The following is a 27,749-nucleotide window of genomic DNA, read 5'->3' as shown; positions in this document are numbered from 1 at the left end:
AGTCCCAAATGCCACACCGAAGGAGGGAGATGGGATTGGGAGAGGTACAGTCTGAGGCTGTAGCTGGTCCCTGCAGTGCTGGGATAGACCAGCCCAGCTCTTCTGCACTACCCAGCTCAGAAGGATAATTTTGGGGGTGGCCATTTCTCTCCAAACCTCTCCCAGGACATTAAATAGTGTCCAGTCCAGCCTCATCACCACTTTGGGGCCACCGTTCCTCCACAGACCTTCTGCCTTTGCCAGCAGCTCTGGCTTCTACTGACAAGCCCCTGAAGCCAGGGATGCTGCCAGCCCTTCCCCCTCCCCAGCACAGGGTGCAGCTCTCCCCCCAGCACCCAGGGGTGCCGTGGGGTGGGTGAAAGGTACTTCAGGGCTCACCCCCAACCCCCAGCAGCAGTGATTTGGGGTGAGACATTGTCAGCGAGCACCCCCCCAGCTCTTTTAGCCGGTCGGGGTCTGACTTGGGGTGTGCCGAGCTGGAGCTGAGCGCTGGCTGCTGGTGCTCGCTCACCCCGGGCTCAGGCTCTGCCTCCGTGGCGCCCCCTCCCCACGCCCCTCCCCGCCCCCTGCTCACACCCGACCTCACAAACCGGTTCTGGTGCTAATCCCGGGACCCGAGCCGTGTCCGGGGCTGGCACTGGCTCCGCCGTTCCCCCCCCCCCGCGCTGTCCGCTCCCCCACCCACCCTCCCCAGGTTCTTCCCGAGCCCCAAATCGGGTCAGTCGCTCTTTAAACGGCTGGAAGGCTGCACCATGTGATGCTCCAGCTCCGTCCGGGAGCTGGCAGAGGCTGCGGGAGCCCAACGGTGCCGGGCACCGGGCACCGGGCACCGAGCTCAGCCCGGCTCTGCGCGGCCAGCCGGGACCCCGAGCATCCCTCCGGCCGCCCCCTCAGAATGCCCCCCGCGTTACCCTGCGGGTGAAGAGCCCTTGTTATTTTGGGGGCGAGGATACCCCAAAACAAGCCCTCGGCTGGCAGGACAAGGTGAGGTGTGTTGGGAGCCGGGCGGCTGCTGCCGGGCGCTGTGCGAGGCCGGCGGGAGGAAGCGGCCGGAGGAGGAGGGGGAGCGGGGCGGGGAGGTGGTGGGGGGGGGGGGGGGGAAGCGGGGGCCCCGCTCTGGCTGCATCGGTCCCGAGGGGCTCTGGCGGCCGGCCCCGGGGCGGCCCCGAAGGGCGGTGGGTTCCGCCGCTCTCCCCGCAGCTCCGGGGGCGGTTGAGACGCGGGATGGAGGTGGGTGCAGGATGAGTCCCCCCGGGGAGGGGGAGGCGAGGCGGGGAGGGGGGAGCCGGGGGGGTGGGGGGGGGAGTTCGGAGCGCCAGAGGACGGCACAGACAAGAGAGGGAATTCTTTTTTCCCACCCCCCCGCACAGGCTCCGTCCCGGCTCGCAGCGCAGCTCACGATGCCAGTCGCTAACAACCTCCCTGTGCCGCTGCAGGTGACCGAGGGACCCCAGCGGGAGCCGGGAGGGGACCGAAGCATCATGGCACACCCGGTCTCAGCCTTCCAGGCTGCCTACATCTCTATCGAAGTCCTCATCGCTTTGGTGTCTGTGCCAGGGAATATCCTGGTGATCTGGGCTGTGAAGATGAACCAGGCGCTGCGGGATGCCACTTTCTGCTTCATTGTCTCCTTGGCAGTGGCTGACGTGGCCGTGGGGGCCCTGGTCATCCCCCTGGCCATCATCATCAACATCGGACCGCAGACCGAGTTTTACAGCTGCCTCATGGTGGCCTGTCCTGTCCTCATCCTCACCGAGAGCTCCATCCTGGCGCTCCTGGCCATCGCTGTGGATCGATACCTGCGGGTGAAGATCCCTGTCAGGTAGGAAAAATGCATCGGGACCAGCTCTGTGGTGGCTGCTGCCGGGGTTAAAACGGAGTGAGGATGCCCCAAACTCTTGGAGAAACACTGGGAGAAAGGTCTTCCTCCACGCTGCCAGCCCGGCACGTCTGGCTGCGGCAGTGGTTGGGACAGAGAGGGCTGAGGCAGGGGACCCAGAGCTTCTGGCAGCTTCTCCTGGGTGCTGGGTGTGTGGGCAGTGATGTGTCGTGGCAGCCAGGGCAGGGCAGGGCAGCCACTCCCAGGGACCCCGTGGCTGGGACAGTGTGTCCCGTGTGGGAGAGCACCGCAGGGTGCTTCAGGGAGCAGGAGGGGCATAGATATTCCATCTTCATCCCAGGCTCTCCCTTTTCATGGGGAGTCTAGGGGTGATAACCTGCTTGCTTATGGACGTGTTGGACACAGCCTTGGGGTTTTGAGGGACCGGAGGTGACAGCCTGGCACGTCTCATGGGGCAGGCTCATGCAGGACAGACCCCTGGCTATGGGGCTGCCCCACGAGTGACTCCTCTTCCTGTTTTCTCCCTTCTCATGGTCTGTACCTGTTGTCAAAGCCAACCTCATAGAAAATACATGAGGTGTGTATGGGGAGGATGCACTTTATCTGAACTCTGCTGCTCCTGGAGGAGATATCTAACTGCTTCTAGCTGATTCCCTCTTGTCAGTGTGGTGCTGCAGCGTGTGGGGCTGGGTGAAGGCAGACACGGGGCTGGGGTGCCTCAGTGGGACAGGGAGGTGTCAGTAGGGCTGGAAGGGGATGTGACACCCACTGTTGGTGCTGCTCAGTTGCAACTTACGTGTCCTTGACCTGTTCAAGCATGTGCCCTGGCTGCAGAGACACCTTTGCCAGGCTCATCAGCTCTGGGAAGGCTCCTGCTGCTGGGAACACCGTTGGATAACTCAGCCCAGCCAGGATGGCTGAGCACACACCCAGCTTGTCTCACCCCTGACAACTTCGGAGCTCAGACACGGGCTCCAGCCCATTTGCTGGGTTTCACAACCCTTCATCAGCACAAAAGCCCCACCAGAAGGGACTAAACTTTGTGTTAGATGCTGCCCCGACCCCAGTGGGTGTAGGACCCTTCCCAGGACAGGAATTGCCTTCCCATGCAGGGAGACAAGGACAGGAGGCGACCTGTGCAGGGATCAGTGGACTGTTCTGGACCACTCAGTGTCCCCAGACCCACTGGATCAGGTTGGAGATCTGCTGCTGTGGGGATTTTCCCCCAGCCCTTGGCCAGCACAAGCTGCTTGGCGAAGAAGCATAAGGAGGGGAGGGGGGGAGCACAGGATAAAAGCACAGTCTCTGCCCACCCCCTCTCTGCCAGGCAGGATCCTGCAGGCTGTTCCCAACTTCCTCCCTAAGTGTGATATTTTTTTTTCCCCAGCCTGAAAACTCCTCATCTTCCAGCCCCTCGGTGTAACCAAAGTGATTCTCACCCTGTCGCTGCTCCTGGGGCTTTTTTGGTCCCCCTGCCCCCCCGTGCGTGGTGGGGATGGGTTCAGGCGTGGGAAGGCTGCGGCTTTATACATAGCAACGCTGCCTAGCTCTCATCAGCTGCTTCTCTAACAAACCTGGTCTCCTCCCTTGGTGCCTCTGAGCATCAAATAGGGCTTTTCAGGGAGATTCCTGCCCTGAGCCCAGGAGCTTCCCTGGGAGCAATATTAAGCCAGACCCCCCCCCAGTCCCACCTCATCCTGTGTATCGCTTGGGTGGGGTTTTCTCATGCAATATCCACTCTGAATTTAGTTGTCCCATTTTGTGCAGGATTTCTTGGCATCATGAGGTTTTTCTCTGGCTTTTCAGAGCCTGATTCAATCTCAAAAGGCTTTGGAGCCTCAATAAGAAGGTTTTGGGTTCGCCAGCTCTCCTGTTTGCTCATCCCTGGGTGTTTCCTTCTTTCCCTGGTGTGAATTCCTGGAGGGTGGCAAATGTGGTGATTTTAGGTGATTTTTGTGCCCTAGACAGGGCAGCAGCCACACAACACTGCAGCCTGCAAACAGGACTGAGAACATCGCTACAGAATATTCCCTGAATCAGAAATGCCTCGAGTTTCTCCCAATCTGTTGCCTAAAAGACAATCCTAAAAACACTTTTTGCAGTGCTGACAGCTTGAGTTGCATCTTCCTGGGGCTGATCCCCACCCATCAGTGCCCAAAATTGGTGTTGGGTGCTCCAGCACCAGGAGTCAGGCAAGACATGGGTGGCTGCTCACGCCTGGGTGACCTCAGGGAGAGCTCCTGACATCCTCAGAGGCAGCAATGGCATCCCACAGAGATTTGCAGGCAGGTGGGGAGTGATGTTGGGGGGGAATCTCTGCCTTGGCCACATCCTTAGGGCAGCCAGGACATGGAGCAGAGACATCCCCTCTGGTGCATCGCCGGACGGCGTCAGGAGCAGAGGGGACAGGATCAGCAGACAGTGTGTGTGCTGCAGCCCACTCCTGTGCCAAAGCAGCTCCCTAGATAAGCCTGGCACGGGCTGGATGCTCTCCAGTGAGACCCACACATGGCCTGGCATGGCCAAGGGGGTCTCCTGGGCTATTGTGCGTGGGGACCCCCCACATCCTCAGCCCCAGACAGCCCCAGCTCTGCTGAGCCTCAGGGAGAGGGGACAGCAGGGAAGGGGAATGCGCTTCAGAGCAGGAGCTGGCAGGAACTGGGAGCAGCAAGGAGAGAGGCTCTGTGCATCCCTGCTCCACCCTCGTGCTGACCACCCTACAAACACAGTCCCCACTTTGGGAGTCCCCAGTGAGTCTCCACGTGCATTTGGGGTTCCATGAAGGGATGGTGCAAAGTTCTCCAGCCCCTGGCATGTACTGGCCAACTGTGGGGGGAAGCTGTGGTGGGACAGGACTGTTAGCTGGGAAGAGTGGTCTGAAGAAGCAAAGTCACCAGTGGACCTTCCAGAGTTTCTGTTTAATTAGGCAGAGCTGGGACTGGAGCTGCAGAGAGGGGGGAACATGGTGCATCACAGCCTGGCTCGGGAGCCTGGCTGCCCACAGACACACACACACTGGCCCTGGGGGGTGTGAACTTGGGGGAACAACCTCCTTCTTGCAGAGGCAGATGTGATCTCCCCCCAGGGCTCAGAAGCTTTGTAGTCCCAGGGAATGGGTGTTTGCTCCCAGAGGATGGAGACAGCTGTGGTGTGTCCCAGGAAGGTAGTGGGAGATGCCTGGGTGGCACCTGATGCTCCATCTCAGGCATTCTCCTCACTCCCATGGCATTTTTCCCATGGATGCAGAGGACACTGGGCCCCTTGTGTGAGGTGGAGGCAGAGTCTGTGGGCTGGAGAGGGGTCTTACACGGCTCAGAGTTAGAACTTCCTTCCTACTACTGCTCTTGAAGGTAAACTCATTGCATGCCCAGCATGGTCAGGGGACCAAGACATCCTGGGAAACTCCTACCCCACCCCAAGCCCCTGAGTAGCATCCCTCCTGGCTGTGGGGTCTGAAGGATGCTACCTCCCCCATAGGGCCCTTTTCTCAACTGTGGAGAGATGCAAGAGCATCACTTGGGTTGAGCAGGCTGGAGCAGGGGGTACTACACTCCCCAGCCTCCACAGGAACCACTCTAAACAGCTACAAACCACCTAAAATAGGTCTGCTGCTTTCATGCTGGTGGAAAAGCTCACATCTCCCCTCTCGCATCCTTCCTCCCCACCCAGTGGCAAGGCAGGACCCCCATCCTGTCGCTCCCTCCAGCCGGGCACAGCGGGGTCCCCCAGCCCAGTCCAAACTTCCCTCTTTCAATCACACTCAGGGAAGATGAAACAAGTTCAAAGGGAGGGGAAGCAGCTGTCTGGGGGTGTCTGGCAGGAACCGGCCCCTCAGCATTCCCGCGGCGGCGGGGCGGCGGCAGGATGCTGGAGAGGACGGTGCTGGAGGGATGTTTGGGGGGGGATGTAGCTCCTTTGGCGCCAGCCTCCACTCACCCTGGGGGTCCCATCTTTGCTCTGAGAGGCTGTGTTGGACTTTTCAGAGAGAGCCATGGCAGGAGAGGGTGTCTTTGGAACATGCTGAACCACAGCCCCTTGGCTGGGGGATGTTGGATGCCTGGGTGCAGCCTGGTCCTGTCCATGGGGTGGGGGTCTTTGCCTTGTCCACTCCACCTGGACCACCAACTCTTCCCTCAAACACTCTGAAACATGTACTAGGAAGATAAAAACTGGAGAAATCTGACAGCAGCAAGAGCCCTTGTACATGGGGTCTCTCACTCCACAGCAGGAACCTCCACCCACTGTGCCCCCTCATCGGGGTGCCCCCCAGCCCTGAGGTCTCCCAAGGAGCATCCCACCAGGTAGAGCTGCATTTTGGGTTGCTGAAGGTTTCAGATGTTCACATGAGGCTGCAGAGCTGTGGCAATTAGACCAGAGCAGGCTGGAAATTGCTAACAAATTGGGGGAGTGGGAGGCTGGGGCATAGTGAGGGGAGAGCCCTGGGTAGGGCAGGGTCTGTGGGTGGCTCTGTGCACAGTGCTGGTGTTGTCTGATGGTGCAGAAGTGCCTGTCCTGAGCTTTGTGAGACAAAACAGCTCAGGAACATCCCCAGTCCTGGAGGATGTGGAGGTAGCTGAGAGCTCTTGGATGCACCAGGTGGTAGAAGCGGGAAGCACCCCAGCCTTGACCCTGCTGTTTTCCAGGCTGCTGCCTGAGCTCGGGCTCTTGCTGGGATTGCAGTGCTCTTTGCCCTTCTCTCCAGGCCTGCCAAGGTCCCTGGGAGCGGGGCCAGCGGGGCTGGGTCACAGGGAAGCCCAGGAAGTCTCACTGGCCTCAGCCAGCTGGGTGATGGAGCAGGGTGCGTGTCTGAGATGTCACTCCCAGTACTGAGCGCCAGACACGGGCTCTGAGACCCAGCAGTGGTGTCTGGGGTGGGCACGGGGGGGTTTCAGACCAGGCTGGGATGTGTGGTGGCCCCAGTGCCTGTGGGAGCCGGTCCCCTGGGGCTGGTCCCCACTCACAGCAGGAGGTATCAAGCTGCAGAAGGAATTTTCCAGGCTGGCACAAGAGTTTCCACACAGAGCACTGGGGTGAAATGAAGAGAAGGGGGGGATGTCTGCTCCATCTGAGGGCAATCTGCTGGCCCAGCAATGGATTTCACATGTCCCTGGGGCAGCAAGGGAGCCTTGGAGCTGCCTCTGGACAAACAGCAGATGATCACTGAGGGCAGGGATGACCCATCCTGCCCAGCCAGGCAAAGTGAATAACCCAAACCCTGGCTCCTCCAAGGCTTATTTTTAAATTAAGAGGAGCTATTTCAAAGCATCCAGGTGACTCAGAGCTCGGAGAGCTGCAGGGGCTCTCACACCCAGGAGCTCATCTAGGTTTCTTTTCAACCTCCATTAGTCAGTGGGAAGATGCTGTCCGTCCTTCCAGGCCCTGTCCCTGTGAAAGCAGACTACATTTCCAAGGAAAATGCCCCAGTTTTTCCTTAACCAGAGAAATTTTGGGGACTGGCAGGTCCTTGCAGCCACCTCTTGTTTCTTCTCTTGCTGCCAGGTGTATTTTTAGCAGATGGGGGTGATCTTTGGAGACCTTCATTCCCAAGGAACAGGCAGATCCGAACGAAGGATGGAGAATAAAAGGCAGAAATCCCAGTCTCCAGGTTTGCTGGAGACTTTGGGCTGGTTCCACACTGCAGTTTCCAGCACCCTGCACCAGCTCAGCGTGTGGGTGCTAAAGCAGAGCGAGGATTTCACACCAAGCTCTGCTCCAACCAGACCTGGGGGGTACACAGGCAAGACAAGCTGTGTTCAGGACCAGCAGCTCAACTCTGCTCTGGAAATGGGAAAGGGATTTACCAGCAGGTTATATTGCTCTTGAAGTCCAGCTAAACACCCCCTAAGATGGTTTTAGCAAGTAATTTTCAGCCAAGAGTGTTCTAAGCCAGAGATCAAAGCCACGAGGGCTCTTCCCTGGGTGAAGGGATGTCTGCAGCGGGCTGGCAGGAGGGAGCACAGCTGCTGCAGCGGCGCCACGAGACATTCGCCGACAGACGCAGAATCAGGTCACTTGAAAAAGCTACAGACGCCTCCGTGCCAGCCAGAGGGAAGAGACTTGGGCTGCAAGCAGGGTGCACAGCTCCCAGGAATGCCTGGCTTTGCAGGCCTCCCCCTCCTTGGGATGCAGCAAGGGTCTGACAGTGGGATGCTCTGTTCTCGGTAGTGGAGAGAGGGAAGGGGAGAAGAGCAGTGGATGCTGTACAGGGATACTCCAGACTGGCTGATATTTGGGGTTATTCCTAATTTCCTACATTTTCTGGATTAAAAAGGCAAGGATTAAAAAAGATTCTGGATTAAAAAGACCCTGGACTGGCTTCTTGGGCAGCAGCAACCCGCCTTATCTCATCTCATCCCGCCCCATCCCATCCCATCCCATCCCATCCCATCCCATCCCATTCCACCCCATCCCTTCTCCTGTACCTCTGAGTGGGGTGTGACATGGTCCCTGTGCTGGGCAATCTGCCCAGGGTGTCATTTTGCCCTGACCCCATTAGCTGTGAGTCGACATCTGTCCCTGCAGCAGAGCTCACGCTGCCTGCGCTGCGCTGCAGGGTGACAGACACCGGCTGCTCCTCAGCACCGTTGGCTGCTCCCCCCAGCACCAGGCTCTGGGAACAGTGTCTGTTTTGTCTTGTTCTCCCCATTCGTACTGGTTTTCAGGTTAAAGCACTGACCATGACAACCCATCACCAGTAAATCTGAAGGCACGTCCCCAGCAGTAACACAACTGCAGACAGGGAAACTGAGGCACGGAGCAGCACCATGGCTCACTCAGGGTGACTCCAGCAGGCAGGGATGAAGCCTGGGGCACAGAAGCTGAGACACAGTGGGACAGCCTGGCCTTTCTGCTCGTGCACCATGCAGTGATCAGCTGGTCTCATGTCACAACTGTGCCCAGGGCATCCTCTGTGATCCCAGCCCATGTCATGGTGAGCTGTGCAGAATTAACTCAGGGGTTATCCAGGAGGCCAAATGGTCCTCCTGGGCTGCAGGTCCTTGATCTGCAGAGCCTGGAGTCAAGAGTGCCAAAAGTCACTCTTGTCAGCTGTCAGTATTGAGCCACAATGACAGCATCCATCCACTGAGAACCAAAAGGGGCCGAGACACATCTTTGGGGACAGTGCCCTCAGTGAGGGGCCTCCTGTCAATGAATTCACCCCGCAGAGAACACAGACATCAGACCAGGTGGAGATAGGTGGAGGCTCTACCACCTCCATAGCAGCGGTTTGTGTGTGTTGAGCACCATCAACCCAAGAGGACCCAGTCTGCAGAGCAGCAGATGGGCTGCTGGCCAGCACGGCTCCCACACGCTGGCATTTCTTCATCCCACAGCAATATGAACTCACCACGAGGTCCTCACTATGCAAAAGGTGTAGAGCACGAGTAGCTAGGGCCACCCAAACATGGTGGGATGTACAGTAAGGTGCCTGCAGTGAGTAAGGTGAGGTTCCTCACTGTAGGTGAGTCATGGTCTGGTGTCCCTGGTACAATAGTCAGTCAGCCCTGTGGTTGATCAGCAAAGCCTTGAAAAAACCTGGAAACACACAGATGGCTTCAGTCACACTTCCAACAGCATCACCAAGCTCTCTGGAGATGCTTAGTTGTTTTTCCCTTTTCTGGAGTGACTGGGCTGCTCCTGAGGGTGCCAGGCTGGTGAAGGCGATGGTGATGCACACTGGGGCTTGGAGTCCAGTGCTTTCCAAGGACCCTTTGCAGCTGCTGCCAGTAAGACAAATGAGACACCCTGCAGAAGGAGGCTCTGCAAAGCAAAAGCTGCTGATTCAGCCTGCCTGGTCCTTGCCAGCCCAGCCTGGCCCTGCAGGCAGTGTGTCAGGAGTGAGTCAGGACCAGCTCACCATGGTGTGTGCCGTCTCCGTAGCCATCCGGTGCTGGAGCTGGTTCAGGACATTCAGGAGCCCTTTGATAGGTGGTCTTGGGTCTTCCCCCACCTCTGAGATGGAAGAATGTGACTCCATCAATGGGAGGTGTCATCATCACTTGATCTTTACTGAAACCTCCCCCCTCTGCTTCACACCAGCCAGAGCAGAAAGGAGTGACTCACGGGGTCAGGGCTGGGTGTGCGGGCAGGCTCGGGCACTCCTCATGGAGCCAGCCCCAACCCCCTCTCCAGTCACCAGCTCTGGAGCTGCAGGCTGGGCTCGGTGTCCTTGCCCAGCCCTTGGCATGTGGCATCTGCCTTGCTCTGGCTGGACATGTCCCATGTGGCCACCTTCAGCTCACTTTACAGCCCGGGCATCATGGCTTTTCTAGGCTGTTCAGGGTGTTGGAACAGGCATAACAGTGTCTTAACAGTGCCAGAGTGACTCTGTTGACCAGAAGGTAGATTTCAGCCATGAGCTTGGATGGGAGACAGCTGGGATAAAGCCCACCAGACTCCATTTTCAAAGGCTGATCTGGAGGGATCCCCAAACCTAGCAGTCAATGAGGCCAGACCTACCATGATCTCCTGTCTAGGACATCTCAAAGCAGCCTGTACCCAAACACAAGGGACTATTGAAATCCAAATGACCATGCTCAAAATCAACCTGAGAGTGATGAGGAATGATTCATCCCAAGAGGTCACAGCACAAGCTTCAGCATCGAGAGGGGGTCTGTGGGACTGGGCACAGCCAGCATGAGGGAGTCAAGAGGGGTCTGAAATTCAGGAAGTTGGGATATTGGTGGATCCATATTCTGGTGTGGAGGCTGGGGAGTTAGAAAGGTCACTGCAACATGAAGAAGGATAGGAAAAAGCAGGGAAATGAGGAGGCACCATGGTGGAATAATCTGTGAGGTGAATTTCTCTGTGACACACTCAAGAGCCATCGCAGGGTGCAAAGAAACTGATGTGCTGGAAGCAAACCTCTGGCTGGAGGAAGAACAGGGCAAAAACCTGCAGGATCCTGCCTAGAGGTGTGAGGGAAACCCAGGCACAGATCACAGGGGTCTGTGGTCTCTGTAGAGAGTAGGACATGGAGCATGGTGGAGACCATACAGGTGAGAGACTCCTGGGCAGGATGGGGACAGCTTGAGAGGGTCATTCCTTTGGGGACAAAACACCATCTCAGAGCCTGGGCAAATGGCAGCCAGCAGAGCTGAGCTCATGTGAACAGTGCTGGTTTATCCTCAAGACAAGTTAAAGACTTTTCAAAGTGGGTGCAGGACCTGAGAGCCAGGGAGAACCCAGCATGTGGGCTGCTGATGGACTGGGAGGAGCGGTCCCATGGAGCTGCTCCTTTTGGGACACATCTCAGTCAAGGTGACCTGAACTTTCAAGCCCATGAAACAGGAAACCAGCTGTGCCAGTCTGGGGTCCTGGCAGGATGATGCCTTCTCTGGCAGCATGAGTGCCCAGCTGCAAGGGCAGGCGTGCAGCTCTTGTGCAGGATGCCCAGTTGCAAGAAAGAGCGATTGATGCCTCTCCAAGGCAGCCACAAAAAAGCCCCACAGCCAGTGGGGCGTCCTGCAGAATAGCAATGAGCTGAGCACCCCTGCTCCACCAGCACCCAGCCCCACTGCAGCCTGCTGCCAGGCACGTAGCTGCCTTTCCAACAGGAGAAAAGCCCCAAGGGGGTGACATCCTCCTTCCTATAGAGCACAGGCAGCGATCGCCTCTGAGCTAAGGGCTGGGTGGGTGATGGGGGACAAAGAGGGGAGGAGGGACTGGTTTTAGTGGTGTAGGGCACTGCAGAGCAGGATCAGCCACTGGGAAGTTTTGTGAGACCTGGGTTTGCCCTTCAGTGCACAGAGACAGGTGGGACCCTGCAGCTCCTCCTTATGCCCCTGCCCTGTCTCTCACCGCCTTTTCCATCCTTCTCCCACTCCTTCCAGGCCCAGGCTCTGCCCCAGGCACTGTGCAGGGGGCTGCTTTCAGCAGCCATCACAGTCTTGGGTGGGTTGATTGGATTTTAGACAAGAACAAAATGTCTCTGTTCGTAAAAGAGGTGCTGGAGTAGGAAAGTAAATTCATCCCCCAGCCCTGTTCCCTTGTCTTCCTCACCAGCCCCCCTCCATTCTGTCCCTGAGACCAGTCACAGTGTTACTGCACACATACCCCGGGTACCAGTGATGCCCAAGCAGGGACACAGGGACACAGAGTCAGGGAGGTGACATCTCCCAGTCCAGGACCCTGCATCACAATAACACCTCTCCATCACTTCTCCTCAAAGGAGGGCCAGAGCACTGAATGCCAGGACACCATGGGCATGGCTGCCTATCCACCTCTGGGCCATTCCTCTCCCTGCATCCAGAGCCCAGGATGATTTTTTTTGGCCTCCTTCAATAAAGGGAAGTGCCAGCTCTTGGCACTAGTGATGCTTTTTCATTCAACTTGGTTCATTTTGCTTCACTTGGCATGTCAGAGCCCCCCTCCACGACTCAGTTTCCCCATCTGTTCACTGAGGGAATGATGCTACAAACTCTCCAAAAAGCACTGAGGGGCTGATGCTGAGAAATGCTGTCCTAGACACTGCCATAATTAGCACTGTCTTACAGACTGCATTATTTCTCTTTCTTTTCATAGAAACACAGACTCACAGAATCAGAGGGGTTGGAAGGGACCTGGAGAGCTCCTGGGGTCCAACCCCCCTGCCAAAGCAGCTCCCCAGCTCATATTGCACAGGGCGGCGTCCAGACGGGGCTGGAATCTCTCCAGAGATGGAGACTCCACACCCCCTGGGCAGCCTGTCCCAGGGCTCCCTCAGCCTCACTGGGGAAAAGTTCTTCCCCATCTTGGTGTGGAACTCCCTGTGCTCCCACTTGCAGCCACTGCCCCTTGTCCTGTCCCCACAGACACTGAAAAGGGGCTGCCCATTCCCCCTGCATCCCATACTGAAGATATTTATAACCATTAATAAGGTCCCCCCTTAGTCTTCTTCTCTCCAGGCTGAACAGCCCCAGCTCCCTCAGCCTTTCCTCACTGGTAATGACACCAAGTGACTTTAACCTCATAACGTGCAAAAAAGAATCTGCTCATTTTTCTCCCTTCAAACAGCTCTGTTTGCCTGCAGCACAGAGTGGTCAAGAACAGGAGAGAGCTCAGAGCACAGCCTGTGTCCAGATGGATGTGGCAAAGCCCACACAGAGCTGGGCAGACACACGTGTGGGTGCAGGTGAGGGTGCTCTGATACCAGCAGCTACCCCTGTCTTGCTTTTTGGGGTGGTTTGGCCCTAGCTGGAGACCAGGCTCCCAGCAAAGCCACTCCATCACTCCCCTTGTCAGCTGGACAGGGGAGAAAATAGATACTGAGAGGCTCAGGAGTGGAGATAAGGGCAGGGAGAGATCATTCCACAGTCAGTGTCACAGGCAGAACAGACTCAGCACAGGATAAAGGACAGAAAACTCTCTAATTGATGGCACTGCCCTGCACCCCCAGTGACACCAGAGTCAGGGGATGAGAAGTGTGACCAGATCTTAAAGCAGCTCCCCCCACCCCTCCCTTCTCAGCAGACTGACCTTTAGTCAGGATTTCGCTCCCTTCTTCCCCCCACTGTGGCACAGGGAGGGGCAGGGACTGGGGCAATGGGGGTTTGGGTCAGTTCCTCAACAAGATGTTCTCCTCCTTAGCTGGGGGGTGGGGGGGTCATTCCTCACACCCTTCCCCTGCTGCACTGTGGGGTCCCACCCATAGCAGACAGTCCTCCAGGAACTTCTCCAACATGAATCCATTCCCATGGGGCTTCGGCTCTTCCCCAGCTGCCCCAGCCTGGGTCACTGCTGTGGGTGCAGCCATCAATCACAGAATGTCTCTCAGGCCCAGACTGCTCCAGCCTGGTCCCCCACGGGGTCACAAGCCCCCCCAGCAATCCTGCTCCATCGTGGGTCTCTCCCTCACTCATCTCTGTGTCTCTGTCTCTCTCCATGGGCTGCAAGTGCTGGCAGGGCCTTGCTCCAACACGGGTCACAGCATCTCCTGCCTGTCTCCCCCTGCTCCAGCCTGGGGCCTCTCCACGGGCTGCAGGTGGGGTCTGGGCCTTGTCCATGGGCTGTGGGGGGACACCCGCTCCACCATGGGTTTCTCCAGGGGCTCAGGGGCATCTTTCTCTCCCGCACCTGGGGCGCCTCCTGCCCCCTTCCCTGCCCTTGGTGCCTGCACAGCTCCTCACATCTTCTCACTCCCTTCTCTGGGGGCACAAAACGGCTGCTGGTGGGTTTTTTGTCTCCTCACTGTGACTCCCAGAGGCGCTGTGACCATGGCTGATGGGCTCAGCCTTGGTCCAGCCTTGAGCCGGCTGGTGTTTGCTCTGTGGGGGCTTCTTCTTGCAGCAGCTGCCCCTGCAGCCCCCCTGCTCCACCAGAACCCAGCCATGCAAAACCACAAGACTTTTACACCCACTCCCACGACGCTCACAGCATCAGCAATGCAGACGACCACCCTCCGTGGCATCCCCTGCCCTTAGTGCCACAGGTCCAGCCAGAGCAAAGCACCTCCAGTGCCATCAGCCTGAGGACCTTCTTGCAGCTCTGCACATCCCTTGTGCACCAAGCATGGGGGATGCCAGCTCCCTTGCAAGCACAGTCCTCATGCCTGTGGAGGACCCGATTCCTGCCCTGTCCACCCCTCATCTCCATGCCCTGAGCCAGCCAGGCTGCCTGGTCAGACCCAGACTATGTCTGCCCATTGCTCCTTGACTAGATTTAATTTTCAGGGTAATTAGGAAAATGCTCAGGGTATAATTTATCCCTAGTTGATGCATTTTGCTGCAATTCCTGGTCTTGGGTCTCAGTTCTTTCTCCTCACCATCCTGATGGAAACACTGAGCTGCATCCTTCCAGGCAGCAAAGTCGATCAGTTTTCCTCTGAGGGAATAAATAATCTTTCAAATCTGAAAGAGGAAACAGACTTTAAATAATAAACTTCAGGTTTGCTCTGTGCTTGCACTCTTTATTTGTTTTCTTGGTGAGAGATCGATTGTCCACGGTGAGGGAACATTTGATGGTGGGGTTAACTGGAGCCTTCACTTTCAATCTGGCATTTCATTTGCCTGATCAAGATATATAGATCTGCACTGGACAGATTCATCTCAGCATAAATAACCTAATGGCTTGACACATATGCACTCCCATCCTCACTTCTCCCTTTTTGATGGTGTTGCGGAGGGGTGAATGACACGGGTTTTATACTCAGGCTTTGTGGAAAGTTGTGTTGGGTGGAAGTCTTCAAGCAGCACTACAGGCTGGGGGGAGACTGGCTGGAGAGCTGTCAGGTGGAGAAGGACCTGGGGGTGCTGGGTGACTGCGACTGACCATGAGCCAGCAGTGTGCCCAGGAAGGCCAGTGGCATCCTGGCTTGTATCAGAAATAATGTGGCCATAGGGCTGGGGAGGGGATTGTGCCCCTGGACTGGGCACTGGGGAGGCTGCACCTCGAGTGCTGGGTCCAGTTCTGGGCTCCTCACCATCAGAAGGACATTGAGGTCCTCGAGTGAGTGCAGAGAAGGGCAACCAGGCTGGGGAAGGGGCTGGAGGGCAAATCCTCTGAGGAGCAGCTGAGGGAGCTGGGGGTGTTGAGCCTGGAGAAGAGGAGGCTGAGGGGAGACCTTCTCCCCCCTCCCCTGCCCTGCCAGGAGGGTGCAGAGAGGTGGGCGATGGTCTCTTCAGCCAGGGGACAGGAGATGGGACAAGGGGCAATGGGCTCAAGCTGCCCCAGGGCAGGGTCAGAGCAGATGGGAGGGAAAAGTTCTTCCCTGGCAGAGTTGTCAGGGCCTGGCACAGGCTGCCCAGGGAGGGGGCTGAGTCCCCACCCCTGGGGGTGTTTAACAGGTGGGGAGATGAGGTACTGAGGGATCTGGTTTAGCATGGGATGGGATTGGTTGGACTTGATGATCTTAAAGGTCTTTTCCAACCTTGTGACTCTGTGATTCTGTGAAATGGCTCTGAGTAATTGAAAGGACATACAGCCAACTCATTAGCAAAAAAAAAATATAACAAAAAAAAGGAAATAATATAAAAATTAATTAATCCAACTCCTTTTTGCATTTGCAATTGATCTGTTCATCAGGGGAAATATGCATTGGGCAGAAAGGCTGCACTGGTTGTTTTGGGTTACCATGTCCTCTGAGGTTTAGAAACAGTAGATCTCATCGGCACTTCTAATTCTCATTTAGACATTAGGCAGAGAAAACAGCCTCCCTTGTTTTGTGAGCTTCCAGCCAATTTTTCAGTCTTGAATATATTAATCTTTGAACTGCTCTGAGTGCAAGAAGGGAAATGTTCCCTTTGCAGCGACAAATTGTGCTGGGAGGGTTCTGGACCAGCAAAAACAAGTTGTAGCCTAAGAAACTGTGGAGTTCAGTTGTTGACTGCACAAGCAGAGGCAGGTTAGCAAGCAGAAGTGTAGAAAACAAGAAATTAAAAGACAGCTGATACCAATCTCTTGTTCCAGGTGCAATTTAGGATATCTCCTCTACTGAAGTGTCCTGCATGGGAGAGATAAAGACCCACCTCAGCCCTGCTTCGGGGCTGGGTTAATGCCTCTTCACTGCAGATGCTATCTCCAGTTTTTTGCCTCCCATTTATCCCCCGGAGCGATGTCCTGTCAAATGCAGATGAAATGCTGACAGCAGATCTCAAGACCCTTCTTACTTCCCTTCCAGCTGGGACCTCTGATCCGCTCCTGTCTTTTAACAGCTCTCAGTGTTTTTCAGACTCACAGGGCTGGAGCTTTCTTCTGGGTACCAAGCTGTCACAGAATCACGGGGGTTGGAAGGGACCTGGAGAGCTCCTGGGGTCCAACCCCCCTGCCAAAGCAGCTCCCCAGCTCATATTGCACAGGGCGGCGTCCAGACGGGGCTGGAATCTCTCCAGAGATGGAGACTCCACACCCCCTGGGCAGCCTGTCCCAGGGCTCCCTCACCCTCACTGGGGAAAAGTTCTGTCCTTTGATTTAGCAGCATTCTCTGAGCATGATGGTGACATGCTGGGAAGGATGGTGGCACTGGGCAGCCTGCCCTGGCGTGGTACAGTACGGTACCAGGCACTTCCTAGCTGGCATCTTCCCCTAGCACTGCTGGCTTTCTGCAAGCCATGGCACTTTGTGGGATGGGTATGAGCCATAAAGGCTCTTGGAGCCTCATCACACCAGGCATTTTACATCTGCCATCTCATTTCAACATCTCACAGAGCCTGCATCAGACAGTTTTGGCATTTTAAGTGGGTTTTTGAGCTCCTTTCTTTGTCCTTCCCTCTCCCATCTCCCTCCTCCCTTTTGGGTACTGACTTTGAGCCCTCATTCCAAAGAGGTTCTATTGCACAAAGAACAAAACACATGCACCACATGGAAAAATCCAAACAGTAATTGAAAAAAACCCACACTGCTTTCATCCAGCAAAGTCCTGGATTTGCACTGAAGATAGCCAAAGCTGCCTTTTGTCCCATCTCCTTTGTACTACCTGAGTACATCCCCAGTGGCACGCAGAGACATACAAAGACACGCAAGATCAGCTGCTGAGCCAGACCCAGGTCATTAGCTCCCAGCTAATCACCACAGCAGGAGCAGGGCTGATGTGTGAGAGCTTTGGAGGTAACCAGATCCACCGGGTGTGGCAAGGGCAGATGACTTCCTGGCCAAGCACATTGATCTCCCCATCACAACGCTGAGGGAGAAACAGCCCCAGCACACTGCACAGAGAGGGATGCACATGGGTTTTGAGTGTCTCCTCCTGAAACCTTATTGCCCTGCAGAAAGTGGCTTCTGCTGGAGGTGGGATTGCTCCCAGGGTAGCAGGGGCTCAGCTGTGTGCTGGGGGTGTGCAGGACCTGTCCTCAGCCTCAGACCCACTGCTCCTCTCCAAGGAGATGTTCACACCCCAAATTTCTAGTTTTGACAACAAAATTATTCAGACACTAAAAATACCCAGTAAATTTATTGCAGGGGGGGGCTGTGACACTGAAAACAAGTCCATCGTGCCCATCAGTGGTGGGCAACACTCATAATTTCACTCCCACCTCTTAGGGACTGGGCTGTTCCTCTCTATGTGCCCTGATTCTCTGGTGCTACAGAAGAATCTCCACTGGTGTTTGTTTTCTCTTGTAGAGCAGCACTTCTCATGCTTCACATTGCAGAGAAATGCTCAAAAAAATGTTGCTGATTGAAACCAGGAGCCAAAAGACAAGAACACCACTTTTTTTCACCCCCCTTGGTTCTGAGATTCTGTGTCTTGTTTCATGATTTTGGAGCCAGTGCCAGTAGTGTTAAATCATTTCCCTCCCACCTACCTCAAGGTCCTTGGGGGGGAAGTCAGCAGTCTAGGAAGGTCCTGGAGGGCTGTGACCACACGTAGTGGAGCTGGGAGAGGGACTTGGAGCTGCCTGGGTGCAAACCTATGGCTCAGCAGGACTTGTACCCCATTGCTGAGGGACACGGGGTGCACCCTCAGAGCTGTCACACAGCAGCAGGAGGGTGACATACCCAGAGCATGGCCACCCTAGTGCAGGCACTCAGCACCTTTGGATGCACTCGGTGCTGCCCCCAGCACTGGGTGATCTCATGGCTTCCTTTGGGGCATGAAGAGTCTACCTGGGGTTACAGGGCAGCACTCCCCAAGAGGCACAAATTCAATCATTTCCATCAGGCACCCAATGCTGTGAGCACCCTTAGCCCCCTGCTTGCCCTTCCCCCACCCACATTTGAGATGAGGGAGCTGAGCACCAGGTGGTCTTGTGTCAGGATCCAGCCACAGGCTGTGAACCAAAGCCCAGTTTGGAAACAAGATTAACTTTATGTGCACAGAGGATTTATATTCACTGCTGGGGTGAAGGATGCTGCCTGAAAGACGGGAGGAAAACAGCCCTAAACACCCAGCAGTGGTGGATGACACACGTTCCTTTGCCTTCTTTGGGCAACATCAGTGTCTCACCCTCACCCAGGGCAGACCCTGAAGGAGCAGGAGGTGTGTGAGGTGCCTGTGCTTTCCATCTTTCCCCCTACAATCCCCAGCCCTGCTATGCTCCCCTTTCCCCCTTGCAGCATCCTACTGCAGCAGGAGCTTCTGGGATGCCCAAGGGGAAGCTGTTGGCACTGGTTCACAGTGGAGCTGCCATGGAAGTTACTCACATCCCACCCCTGAGATGAGGACAACTTATCTGAAAGAAGCTCCACGGTTCCTGGAAGCTTGTGGCTTGTTCCCAAAGACAGGTTGTGATTCATTGCCAGGCCCCAGGGAGTCCAGGGGCACAGACACCCCGAATGAAGCAGACTGCAGAGATCCAGACAGCAGCTACTTCTCTGCAAGGCCAGGAGCAGCCCCAGGATGGGCTGTGACTTCTTGGAGATGAATCACAGTCACAGAGTTACAGCTGGGTTTGGATGAGAAGGGACCTCAAAGCCCATCTAGTTCCACCACTGCCATGGGCATGGACACCCTCCACTAGCCCAGGTTGCCCAAAATAGCAACTCATATGAACTCATTAGGCTGTGGCCACTCCCAACATCCCAGGGACCAGGGATGTGATAAGACAAGTCTCATCAGCTTGGCAGGAAAAGGTTGAACTTGATCCTTTAGCTGGAACCCAAAACGGGGCAGATTGAGACTCAAGAAGCAGGTGGGTGGTGTAGGTGGGTACTGGGGAGCAGGGAAACAAGCTCTCTGGGTGATGTTGCCTCTGCCAAGCTCAAGATGGGCTGAGCTGTGGAATGTCCTCAGGGGCTTCATCAACCTGGGACTGATGGCAACAGGAGAGTGGCAGAGGTGGGGGGGGGTGGCTTTCTGGTCCCCCTGGTTTGGACCACTGCAACCAGGGGAGGACATCTCTTCCCACACTTGTAGCCACCTCCTGGATGGACATCCTTGATGGGATCTCATGTTTTGTACTGCCAGTCTGGGGTGAAGATGCCCTGGCACAGCCCTGAAGAAGCACCGTTCCCCATTTCCAGACATTTTAGCCCATAAAGCCCTTTCCCACCTTATTTCCCCTGCTTCTTAGGGGATTTTTCTATCCCTAGGACTGCTTTCAGGTGTGTCTACATTCCTCTGCAGTGCTCAGGGATTGCAGGGCTGCCTCCAAGGCCCTGGGAGATGTATCAGGGCAGGCTGAACCCACACCAAGACAGCAGCATCTCTCCAGACCCCGTGTGGGGTCCAGGAGGGCTTTAAATGGTCCACGTCCCTGCACAAGATGCTCTGAGAAAAGCTTGGAGCACAAAACCTCCTTTTTCTTGCTGTTTGCCAGAGCTGTGGCCAGCTCCAGCTTCACCCACTGCTGAACGAAGCACTCACCAAAGCCCTGGGGATGCTGCATCTCGGTGTGTGGGGACCAGTCAATTTTGGGAGGATGGATTCGTTCTCATAAGCCTCATAATCACCCTTGCCTTCATCCATTAAGGAATTAATGGCTATTAAAAGCAGTTAGAAACATTTGGTGGGCTTGCCAGCTGCTTCACCCCGTCATAGTCACTTGTGCTTTGCAGAATAATTCCTTCACTGCTATTTTAGGATGGTAAAATCAAACCCTGGACACTGACTGGACCAGGAGGAACTTCACTGGGATGCAGAAAACCCAGTGCACTGATGGACCCACACCATGCCCGTGCTTCCAGCATCCCTCACCATGGGGACTTTGGGCCAGGTTTGCATTAAGCAGCTTCATGGTGTGGTGCCATCTCCTCTTGCTGCAGTGGAGGAGACCCATAGTGTTTTGGGAGCAGAGATCCTCAAAGAGCCTTGGTCATGCCCAGCTGAGTCTGGGCTGCAGAGCTGCTGTCACTCCAGGTCATGACCTGAGCTACAGGGCTTACAAAGGTGCTGGCTGCTGGTAGAGCTGATGCCAAGCAGAAGAGACACCACAGGGTGAGAAAATCCTTCTCTGGCTCTTGGTGGCATTGTCCCAGCCCCACTCTGTCCCTCTGCAGAGCGCCTTCCAGCTGTGGTGGCAGCCCTGACCTCTGAGATCATGGCTCGTTGCACACAAGGAGACTCACAGCAGCCTCACAGGGAGGACTGTGACTCACCTGTCAGGGACATCCACCCCTGTCCCCCCTGTCAGACTCTCAGTTTTGGACCTCCTGCCTTCACCACAGCTTGAGGAGATCTGAGAACCCTTCTCCTGCAGTCCCTGGGCTGTCCCAGTGCACGCTTCAGACTGGGACAGCAGGGCAGCCATGACCTGGGCTCTGTCTGCTCAAGAGGAGCCAGGGGGGGTTCCAGGTGGAGATTTGGGATGCAGCCCCATCCACACAGGTAATGGGTAAAAGGTGTCTGTTCCCATCAATGCCCCTCCTGCCATGGGAACCCATCCTCAGCCTGTCCAAAAGAGTCACCTGTAGAAAACCCAACCTTGTCCCTACCCAACTGTCCCCTCCAGCTGAGCTTCTCTCTCACCCTGAGCAACAGCCATGGGGACTGTGCCAGGTGGTGGAAACCTTCTTGCTGCAGCCACTTGGCCTGTCCTCTTGCACCATGTCCCCTGTCCCCTCTTGTCCCAAGAGCCTGTTGGCACTTGTCAGGTTTCTCCTAGAGCTTGAACTTCTTGCAGACCAGCCAACCAGAGGTTCTGAGGCAGTGCACAGGGCACTTTGGGTCCTCCCTGTCCCTTTGGAGCACTCTTTGGAGTGTCTCTGTGGTAAGACATGAGTGTCAGGCTGGAAATACTGTGCTGGGCTGTTTTGGTCCAGGGTCTCCATCACCAATCAGTGCTAATGTTCTGGCTGCAGAAAGACATGCTCATCTGGCCCATGTGACCATGGAAAAGACTCTCCATGGGGTTTGGACATCTTTAAATGCCAGCTGACATCTGAGAAGCAACAGGTCTGGGATATTGGCATTAGGAAATTCCTCCATGCTGATAGGGCCATTCTCCCCACTTCTAAGCTTCTGTAGGAACAGGATGTCATGGAGACCTCCATCCAGCTGCCAGCCTTGGCTGATGTTGGTTGACATCCATCCCTCCTTAGGCCACCACTCACATGGCTGTCCCCCCATCAGCTGTCATAAACCCACATGTCTTCCAAGGTAGAAAACCAGAAGTGACATGACCATGAGAGCAACACTCCAAAACAGTGTTGGCACCCCTCTGCCCAGGGGATGCTTTCTCACATCACCTCCATGGTTGCATCATTGCCACCTGCCAGCCCTTCCTGGCTGTGAGACTTGCCAGGATGGGGCAGGAGGGTGTGAAATGCTTTCGTGGTGGGAGCCATCCATACTTGCAGACAGCGTGGACCCATCATGCTGGAGTAATTGGATGGAGTGTGAAGGGCTGAGCAGCTGGTGTTTGAGCCCAGAGAGTCACAAAGCTCCCAGCTGTCACGTGGGAGGTCTGTGAGCAAATAGAAGATGCACTCAAATGATGCAAGAGGGATGTTGGCACTGGGGTATTTCTGCCTTTTTAGACATTTTAATATATCTGAAAATCCTTGATAACCTTCAGGATTTTGAATTTGAGGGTTTTCCCTAAATGTAACCCAAAAGAGATCTGCAGGGGAGGAGGAAAATAGCCAAAGCTAGAGAGTGAAGAAGGAATGTCCAGGGTTAGAGGTGATGCAGCACTCATGGTCAGGGTCCCTCTGTCACGTAGTGTCTGTTCTGCAGCAGTTCCCACCTTTGCCCAGGGACCTTCTCATCCCAGCCCTGAGCTGTGGCCCAGATTGCCCCTCTCCAGACCTGGATGCCACTTCACATTTCTCATCTGCTTTGAACACCCAACATCTGAGTCTTCCCACCCAGCAGCCTCCAGGACACTGAAAGATCTGAAGCAAAGACACAGCCAGGAAAAAGGAGCAGAAACCAAAATTCTCTGAGATCAAAGAACTTTCCTCTGGAGATTTCCAATTAGATCAGGACATGCTCTGGCTGTGTTCACATTGCAGATGAGCTTCATGTCAGCTTGGCCTCCTTTCCTCCTACCACGTTGTCTCCAGATTCATTTCATTAGTGATGGCCTGCCTTCATTAGTGAATTAATTCCCCATGAGCTGCACTGCAATAAAGCCTACCAGAGCAAGGACCAGCAAAGCCACATCTGGGGACTTGTGAATACTGCAAGTATTTTCTGGACAAAAAGGATAATCACAGAAATACTAAAAACCAAACAAATTTTATCCAAACCAGACCTGGAATCTTTGAGGCTTTTTCAACCAAACCAAAAGGGTTGGTTGTTGTGAGTGTCAGATTTGGATTGACCTGTGGGTTGGTGATGTAGGAAATGAGCCCTCACCTCTCTCTTGGGGGACAGACCCCCAAGATGAAAGTAAAATCAGTAGAAATGCATTGAATGTGCCCTTCTCCATTGGTTTTCAGATGTGTCCTGAAAGGTTAGATGGATGTGGGGGCTTTTCCTACCCTGTGTTGGACACCTAAAGAGAAGGTCCTTGGCTGAGCTGGGCTGCCTTGGCTGCAGCAGGAAGGGGTGCAGAGGTCTGACCACATCAAGATGTGGCAGAAGAAGTTGAATCTGCATGGGAATGGTGACAAAGGGAAAGGAGGGTGGATATTCTCCTCTGGGTGAGGGCCTGGGGAGCATTTCTTCATCTCCTGGACAAAAGGGGCCTCAGTGTCTCCCTCAGTGACTCCCCAGCCCAAGAAATTTTGCCTGCAACATCCCCTGGAGCATCCCATCAGGAGGCAGCATCCCTTCTTGGAGGACTCTCTTCCTGCTCCATGTCTCCCTGTTAGGTCTGCTCGGTCCCTGGGGACAATTTGTCTGCCCCCAGCCATCACCCTTTGCACTTCCTCTGGGGATGCAAGCAGCACTCTAGCAATAACTGCCTCTTTCCATTACTTCCCAAATCCTCTCGTTCCACACCAAACCAAAGCTCCTGCCCATCCCATTTCCCTGGGATACTGATGAGACCAGATGGTCGCTGTGCTCCTTTCTGCTGGCCTTGGCAGGGCAGCCAGGAGGACTTGGGATGATGCCCATCTCTGTGGGGAAGGGATGGAAGGTGCAAAAACCACCAGTGAGGGGGAGTGGGAGGGAAAACTAGCAATTATGGTCAGGCTGAAAACCCCACAGACAAAGGAAACAAACCTAAATTGTCTGATTATGTTGGCGACTGTTATCAGGGATGTTTTAGTCGCAGCTGTTAATAAAAATAATAGTAGTAATAAAATGACAATGATGCTAGCAATTGTTCCAGCACTGATGATAATAAGAGGATAATTTATTAATTGTGAGCTGTTGTCTGTATCTTCTAGTGCTTCTGCCTCCCAGACGTGCCCCAAACTCCAGCTGCTTCATATTAATGCAAGATGAGATAAATGAGAAAGGCTTTTTCTTCATTGCACAACCATGGCAGAGACATTGGGGACAGCAAAGTCTGTCCTTGTCCCCTCTTCTATGTGTACCCTGTGTTGTGGGGGTTGAGCATTAGGTGGGATCTTGCATGTCTCTCCTTTTAAGAAGGGTTTGCAGCCTTCAGAGAAGCTGAACCCCGTGAGAGCTGCATAGTCAGACCCTGCAGGAGCTCAAAGTCATTGGATGGCTTTTGCCCTTCTCCAGGTAGGGCTGACAGGGCACCCACATTTCCCCACAGGGTCCTGAAGTTGCCTCTGGCTTCTTGCTTGAAGGAGCAGAGGGAAGAAAAGCCCCAGCTCCAAATGTTGCTGGTTTCTATGTACTTTCCAGACTTTGCAGTGCCACTCTTGAGCCTTGTGGTCTGAGGTGAAGCGAGGAGCAGGGAAAGCCAGGTCCTGCTGGGTGTGAGGTGAAGTGGCAGAGATGTATGTGCAGCAAGGAGGAATGGATGGGGACCACAGCAGAGAGATTCTTGTGTGGCAAGGAGGAGGGATGGATGTGCAGCCAGGTGGGGACACCCATGTGAGGCAGAGAGGGCTGGACGTGCATTGAAGAGGAGAGATGGATGTGTGTTAATGAGGGATGGATGTGTGTTAATGAGGGATGGATGTGTGTTGAGAAGGGATGGATGTGTGTTAATGAGGGATGGATGTGTGTTAATGAGGGATGGATGTGAGTTGAGAAGGGATGGGCATGCAGCAAAGAGGGATGGACGTGCCGTGAGGAGGGAGGGATGTGTTGTGAGGAGGACAGATGTTCAGTGAAGAGGAGGGAGGGGTGTGCACTAAGGTGGGGAGGAGCAGCCAGCAGTGTGTGGGGAGGTTGCTGTGCTATGTGTGTTACACACCCGTGACCGTGCGAGCTTGCGTGCATCCAGGGACCTGAGGTCTGCACAACCTCCACAGCTGTCCTGATAGCCATCTCCAACAACACACAGTGTTCTGGAGCTGCAGGGTGTCAGGGATGTCTGGCTGGACCCCCTGCAGCCAGCCCCCATGCCCTCTGCCTTGGCTGCAAGAGTGAACACTGCGTGCTCTGATCCTACCCAGGCTCATGACTCACGGGGTCTCAGTGCTCACTCTGTCCCATGTGCTCCCCTATCCCAGGCAGGGGGAGAAGGCTGGGGGGGGTGTGGGGTGTTCAGGGAGCAGCTCCATGTCAGGGTGCTGGCTGGAAGCCCCAGGAGGGTGTTTGGGGATGGTGGTGGCACTGAAGCTGCTCATCAGCCTTGTCCCTCTGGTGATGGGTGTCACACAGCTCTGCAGGGCGAGGAACCCCCAGGACAGCCTGTTAGCTCCCAGGGATGGGGAGCTGCACACAGCTTGGGATTGCAGGGAGGGAAGGAGCTAGGGCAGGGGGGGTGGTGCTGTTATTTCTGGTGTGTGTCCCCCCCTAGCCTGAGTTGCTCAAACCTGGGGAGGTGGGAGTGGGGTGTCATGGCTGGAAGGGCACATCAGTCCTCCCCAAGGGTCTGTTGTTGGTGACGTGGGGTGCCCAGACCAACCACAGCCCCATGGGAGCCTTCAGTATGCCTCTGCCACCCGCCACCCCCTTCACTTTTCCCTTCACTGGTGCTCTCCCACCACCCCTCACCCTCCCCATGCCCCAGCTCTCCCTGCCCTGTGCCTTTCTCAGGGTCTCCTGCCCTCTCTCCTCCCCAGAAGGAATAAATCACCCTCTGGCTCCAGCCTCAGCTCTCAGAGGAAACAGTAACCCACATTGCCACCTCCTTCCCATGGGACATGGCTGCCTCTGGGATGCTGGGAATCTTTTCCTGGACCAGAGTGGGTTCATTTGGGAAAGCTGTTGAGGACCCACCACTCTGGACTCCTGGGGACTGACGTTTCCCCTTCCACTCTGCACCACTCCATGCTCCCACCCTGACACCTTGTCCATGAGATGGGCCTTGTGAAGGGACCTTCAGGGGGGAGGGCGAGTGGCTTGGGGTCCTTGGGTGTGTTAAAAAAACCCCCAAATACTCAATTTTCCCCTCCACAAGTGAAGACTGCAGACATTCTGCAGGGAGCTCTGGCATCAGATTTGCCAGCCAGCTCCACATGGTCTCCATGGCCAGGTTAACACCAGCATCTCTGAAAACCCAGCAAACAGAAAAAAGGTCCTTTGTTCCTTCAATCCCCTCTGGTGAAAAGCAATAACAGTCACAAATTGTCTTGGCCTCAAAGGAGAAGCTTTCCTTTGAGGGCCGGAGGGGGAAATCAATCTAGCAGGCTCCACTTCCCGCTTGGAGAGCTCTGGAGAGCCGAGCCAAGCCCTGGCACACTCCCTGGTGACATCAGGGAGGGAGCAGAGCCCATCCAGAGCGTGGCTGTCCTCCTCCTCCATCCCTTGGCACCAGCCCATTAGGAAAGAGGGTTTTGTCGATCGACCCAGCACATTAGGAAACGAAACAGGCTGTGCCCAGAAGCTTCCCCAGGGGTCCATTACCACCATCAGATCCTTCCTCCAGTCGGGTGGGTCCCAGAGGATGCTTTTGTTGTCGATTTCCTCTCCCAGCACTGGGGGAATTGTCTGGGACAGGGTACCAAAAGGGCTGGGATGTAAGGTGTGCTGCTGAACGCATCAGGTTCGAACACACGGGCACACTTCAGATCGCTAATGCGTTTCCTGGCTTGGCATCAACCCCCAGAGCTGTCTGAGGTCTCTGTCTGGGGCTGGGGGTGGTGGTGGGAGACAGGCTGAGGTTCCCCAGGGCACACACAGGGAAACCAGTCCGTTAATACCTCGATCAGGACGAGCTGTCGCTGGTTGCTGAGGAAGAGAGTGAGGAGCATCACAGCACCTCAGCGTGGGCTCTGCCACCCCCACGTGGGGCAGTCTGAATCCCCAGGCTTGTGTGTAACTCCTTCCCATGGCTGTTGTCTCTCCCACAGATACAAGAGCGTGGTGACACCCCGCCGGGCAGCTGTGGCCATCGCTTGCTGTTGGATTGTCTCCTTCCTGGTGGGACTCACCCCTATGTTTGGCTGGAACAACCTGAGCAAGATGCGGAGGACTCAGGAGCTGAACTCCAGCCATGAGTTTGTCATCAAGTGCCAGTTTGAGACGGTCATCAGCATGGAGTACATGGTGTACTTCAACTTCTTTGTCTGGGTCCTGCCTCCTCTGTTGCTGATGCTGCTCATCTACCTGGAAGTCTTCAACCTCATCCGCAAGCAACTCAACAAGAAGGTCTCTTCCAGCTCCAACGACCCCCAGAAGTATTATGGGAAGGAGCTGAAGATCGCCAAGTCATTAGCACTGGTCCTCTTCCTCTTCGCGCTCAGCTGGCTCCCTCTGCACGTCCTCAACTGCATCACCTTGTTCTGCCCATCCTGTGAGACCCCACACATCCTCACCTACATTGCCATCTTCCTCACCCACGGCAACTCAGCCATGAATCCCATCGTTTACGCCTTCAGGATCAAGAAGTTCCGGACAGCTTTCCTGCAGATCTGGAACCAGTACTTCTGCTGCAAGACCAACAAAAACGCCAGCACCACCACAGCTGAGCCTGAGCCAGCCAACTAGGAGCTGGCAGAGAGCAGAGAGGTCTTCTCCATGCCCAGTCCCCATCTGGTCACTGTTCCTGCTGTCAGAGGGAGGGGGTGCTGCTTCACCAGCCCCGTGGGATCTGAACAGTCGCATCTCCCCCAGTCGCCCCAGGGGGGGTTATTTATT

At 55.4% G+C, this 27,749-nt stretch overlaps 1 protein-coding gene across 1 annotated transcript; it reads left to right on the top strand.

Annotated features, from left to right (window-relative positions):
• Nucleotides 1–1,217: 1,217 nt before the first annotated feature.
• Nucleotides 1,218–27,749, top strand: ADORA1 (adenosine A1 receptor). The gene is made up of 3 exons (XM_084275929.1): nucleotides 1,218–1,230; nucleotides 1,437–1,822; nucleotides 26,963–27,749. Exons 1-3 carry the CDS (start codon nucleotides 1,225–1,227, stop codon nucleotides 27,597–27,599), a joined length of 1,029 nt encoding a protein of 342 aa, XP_084132055.1. The 5' UTR covers nucleotides 1,218–1,224; the 3' UTR covers nucleotides 27,600–27,749.

The sequence above is a fragment of the Gallinula chloropus genome (assembly GCF_964237585.1).
Source record: "Gallinula chloropus genome assembly, chromosome: 27".
Taxonomy (NCBI): domain Eukaryota; kingdom Metazoa; phylum Chordata; class Aves; order Gruiformes; family Rallidae; genus Gallinula; species Gallinula chloropus.
The sequence above is the reverse complement of the archived record's forward strand: the minus strand, read 5'-3'. Positions and strand labels throughout refer to the sequence as shown.

Bases quoted from the DNA above. Each gene is read 5' to 3' on its own strand.
- ADORA1 (XM_084275929.1), top strand. The intron at 1,823-26,962 runs GTAGGAAAAATG...TCTCTCCCACAG, and splicing joins CGGGTGAAGATCCCTGTCAG to ATACAAGAGCGTGGTGACAC.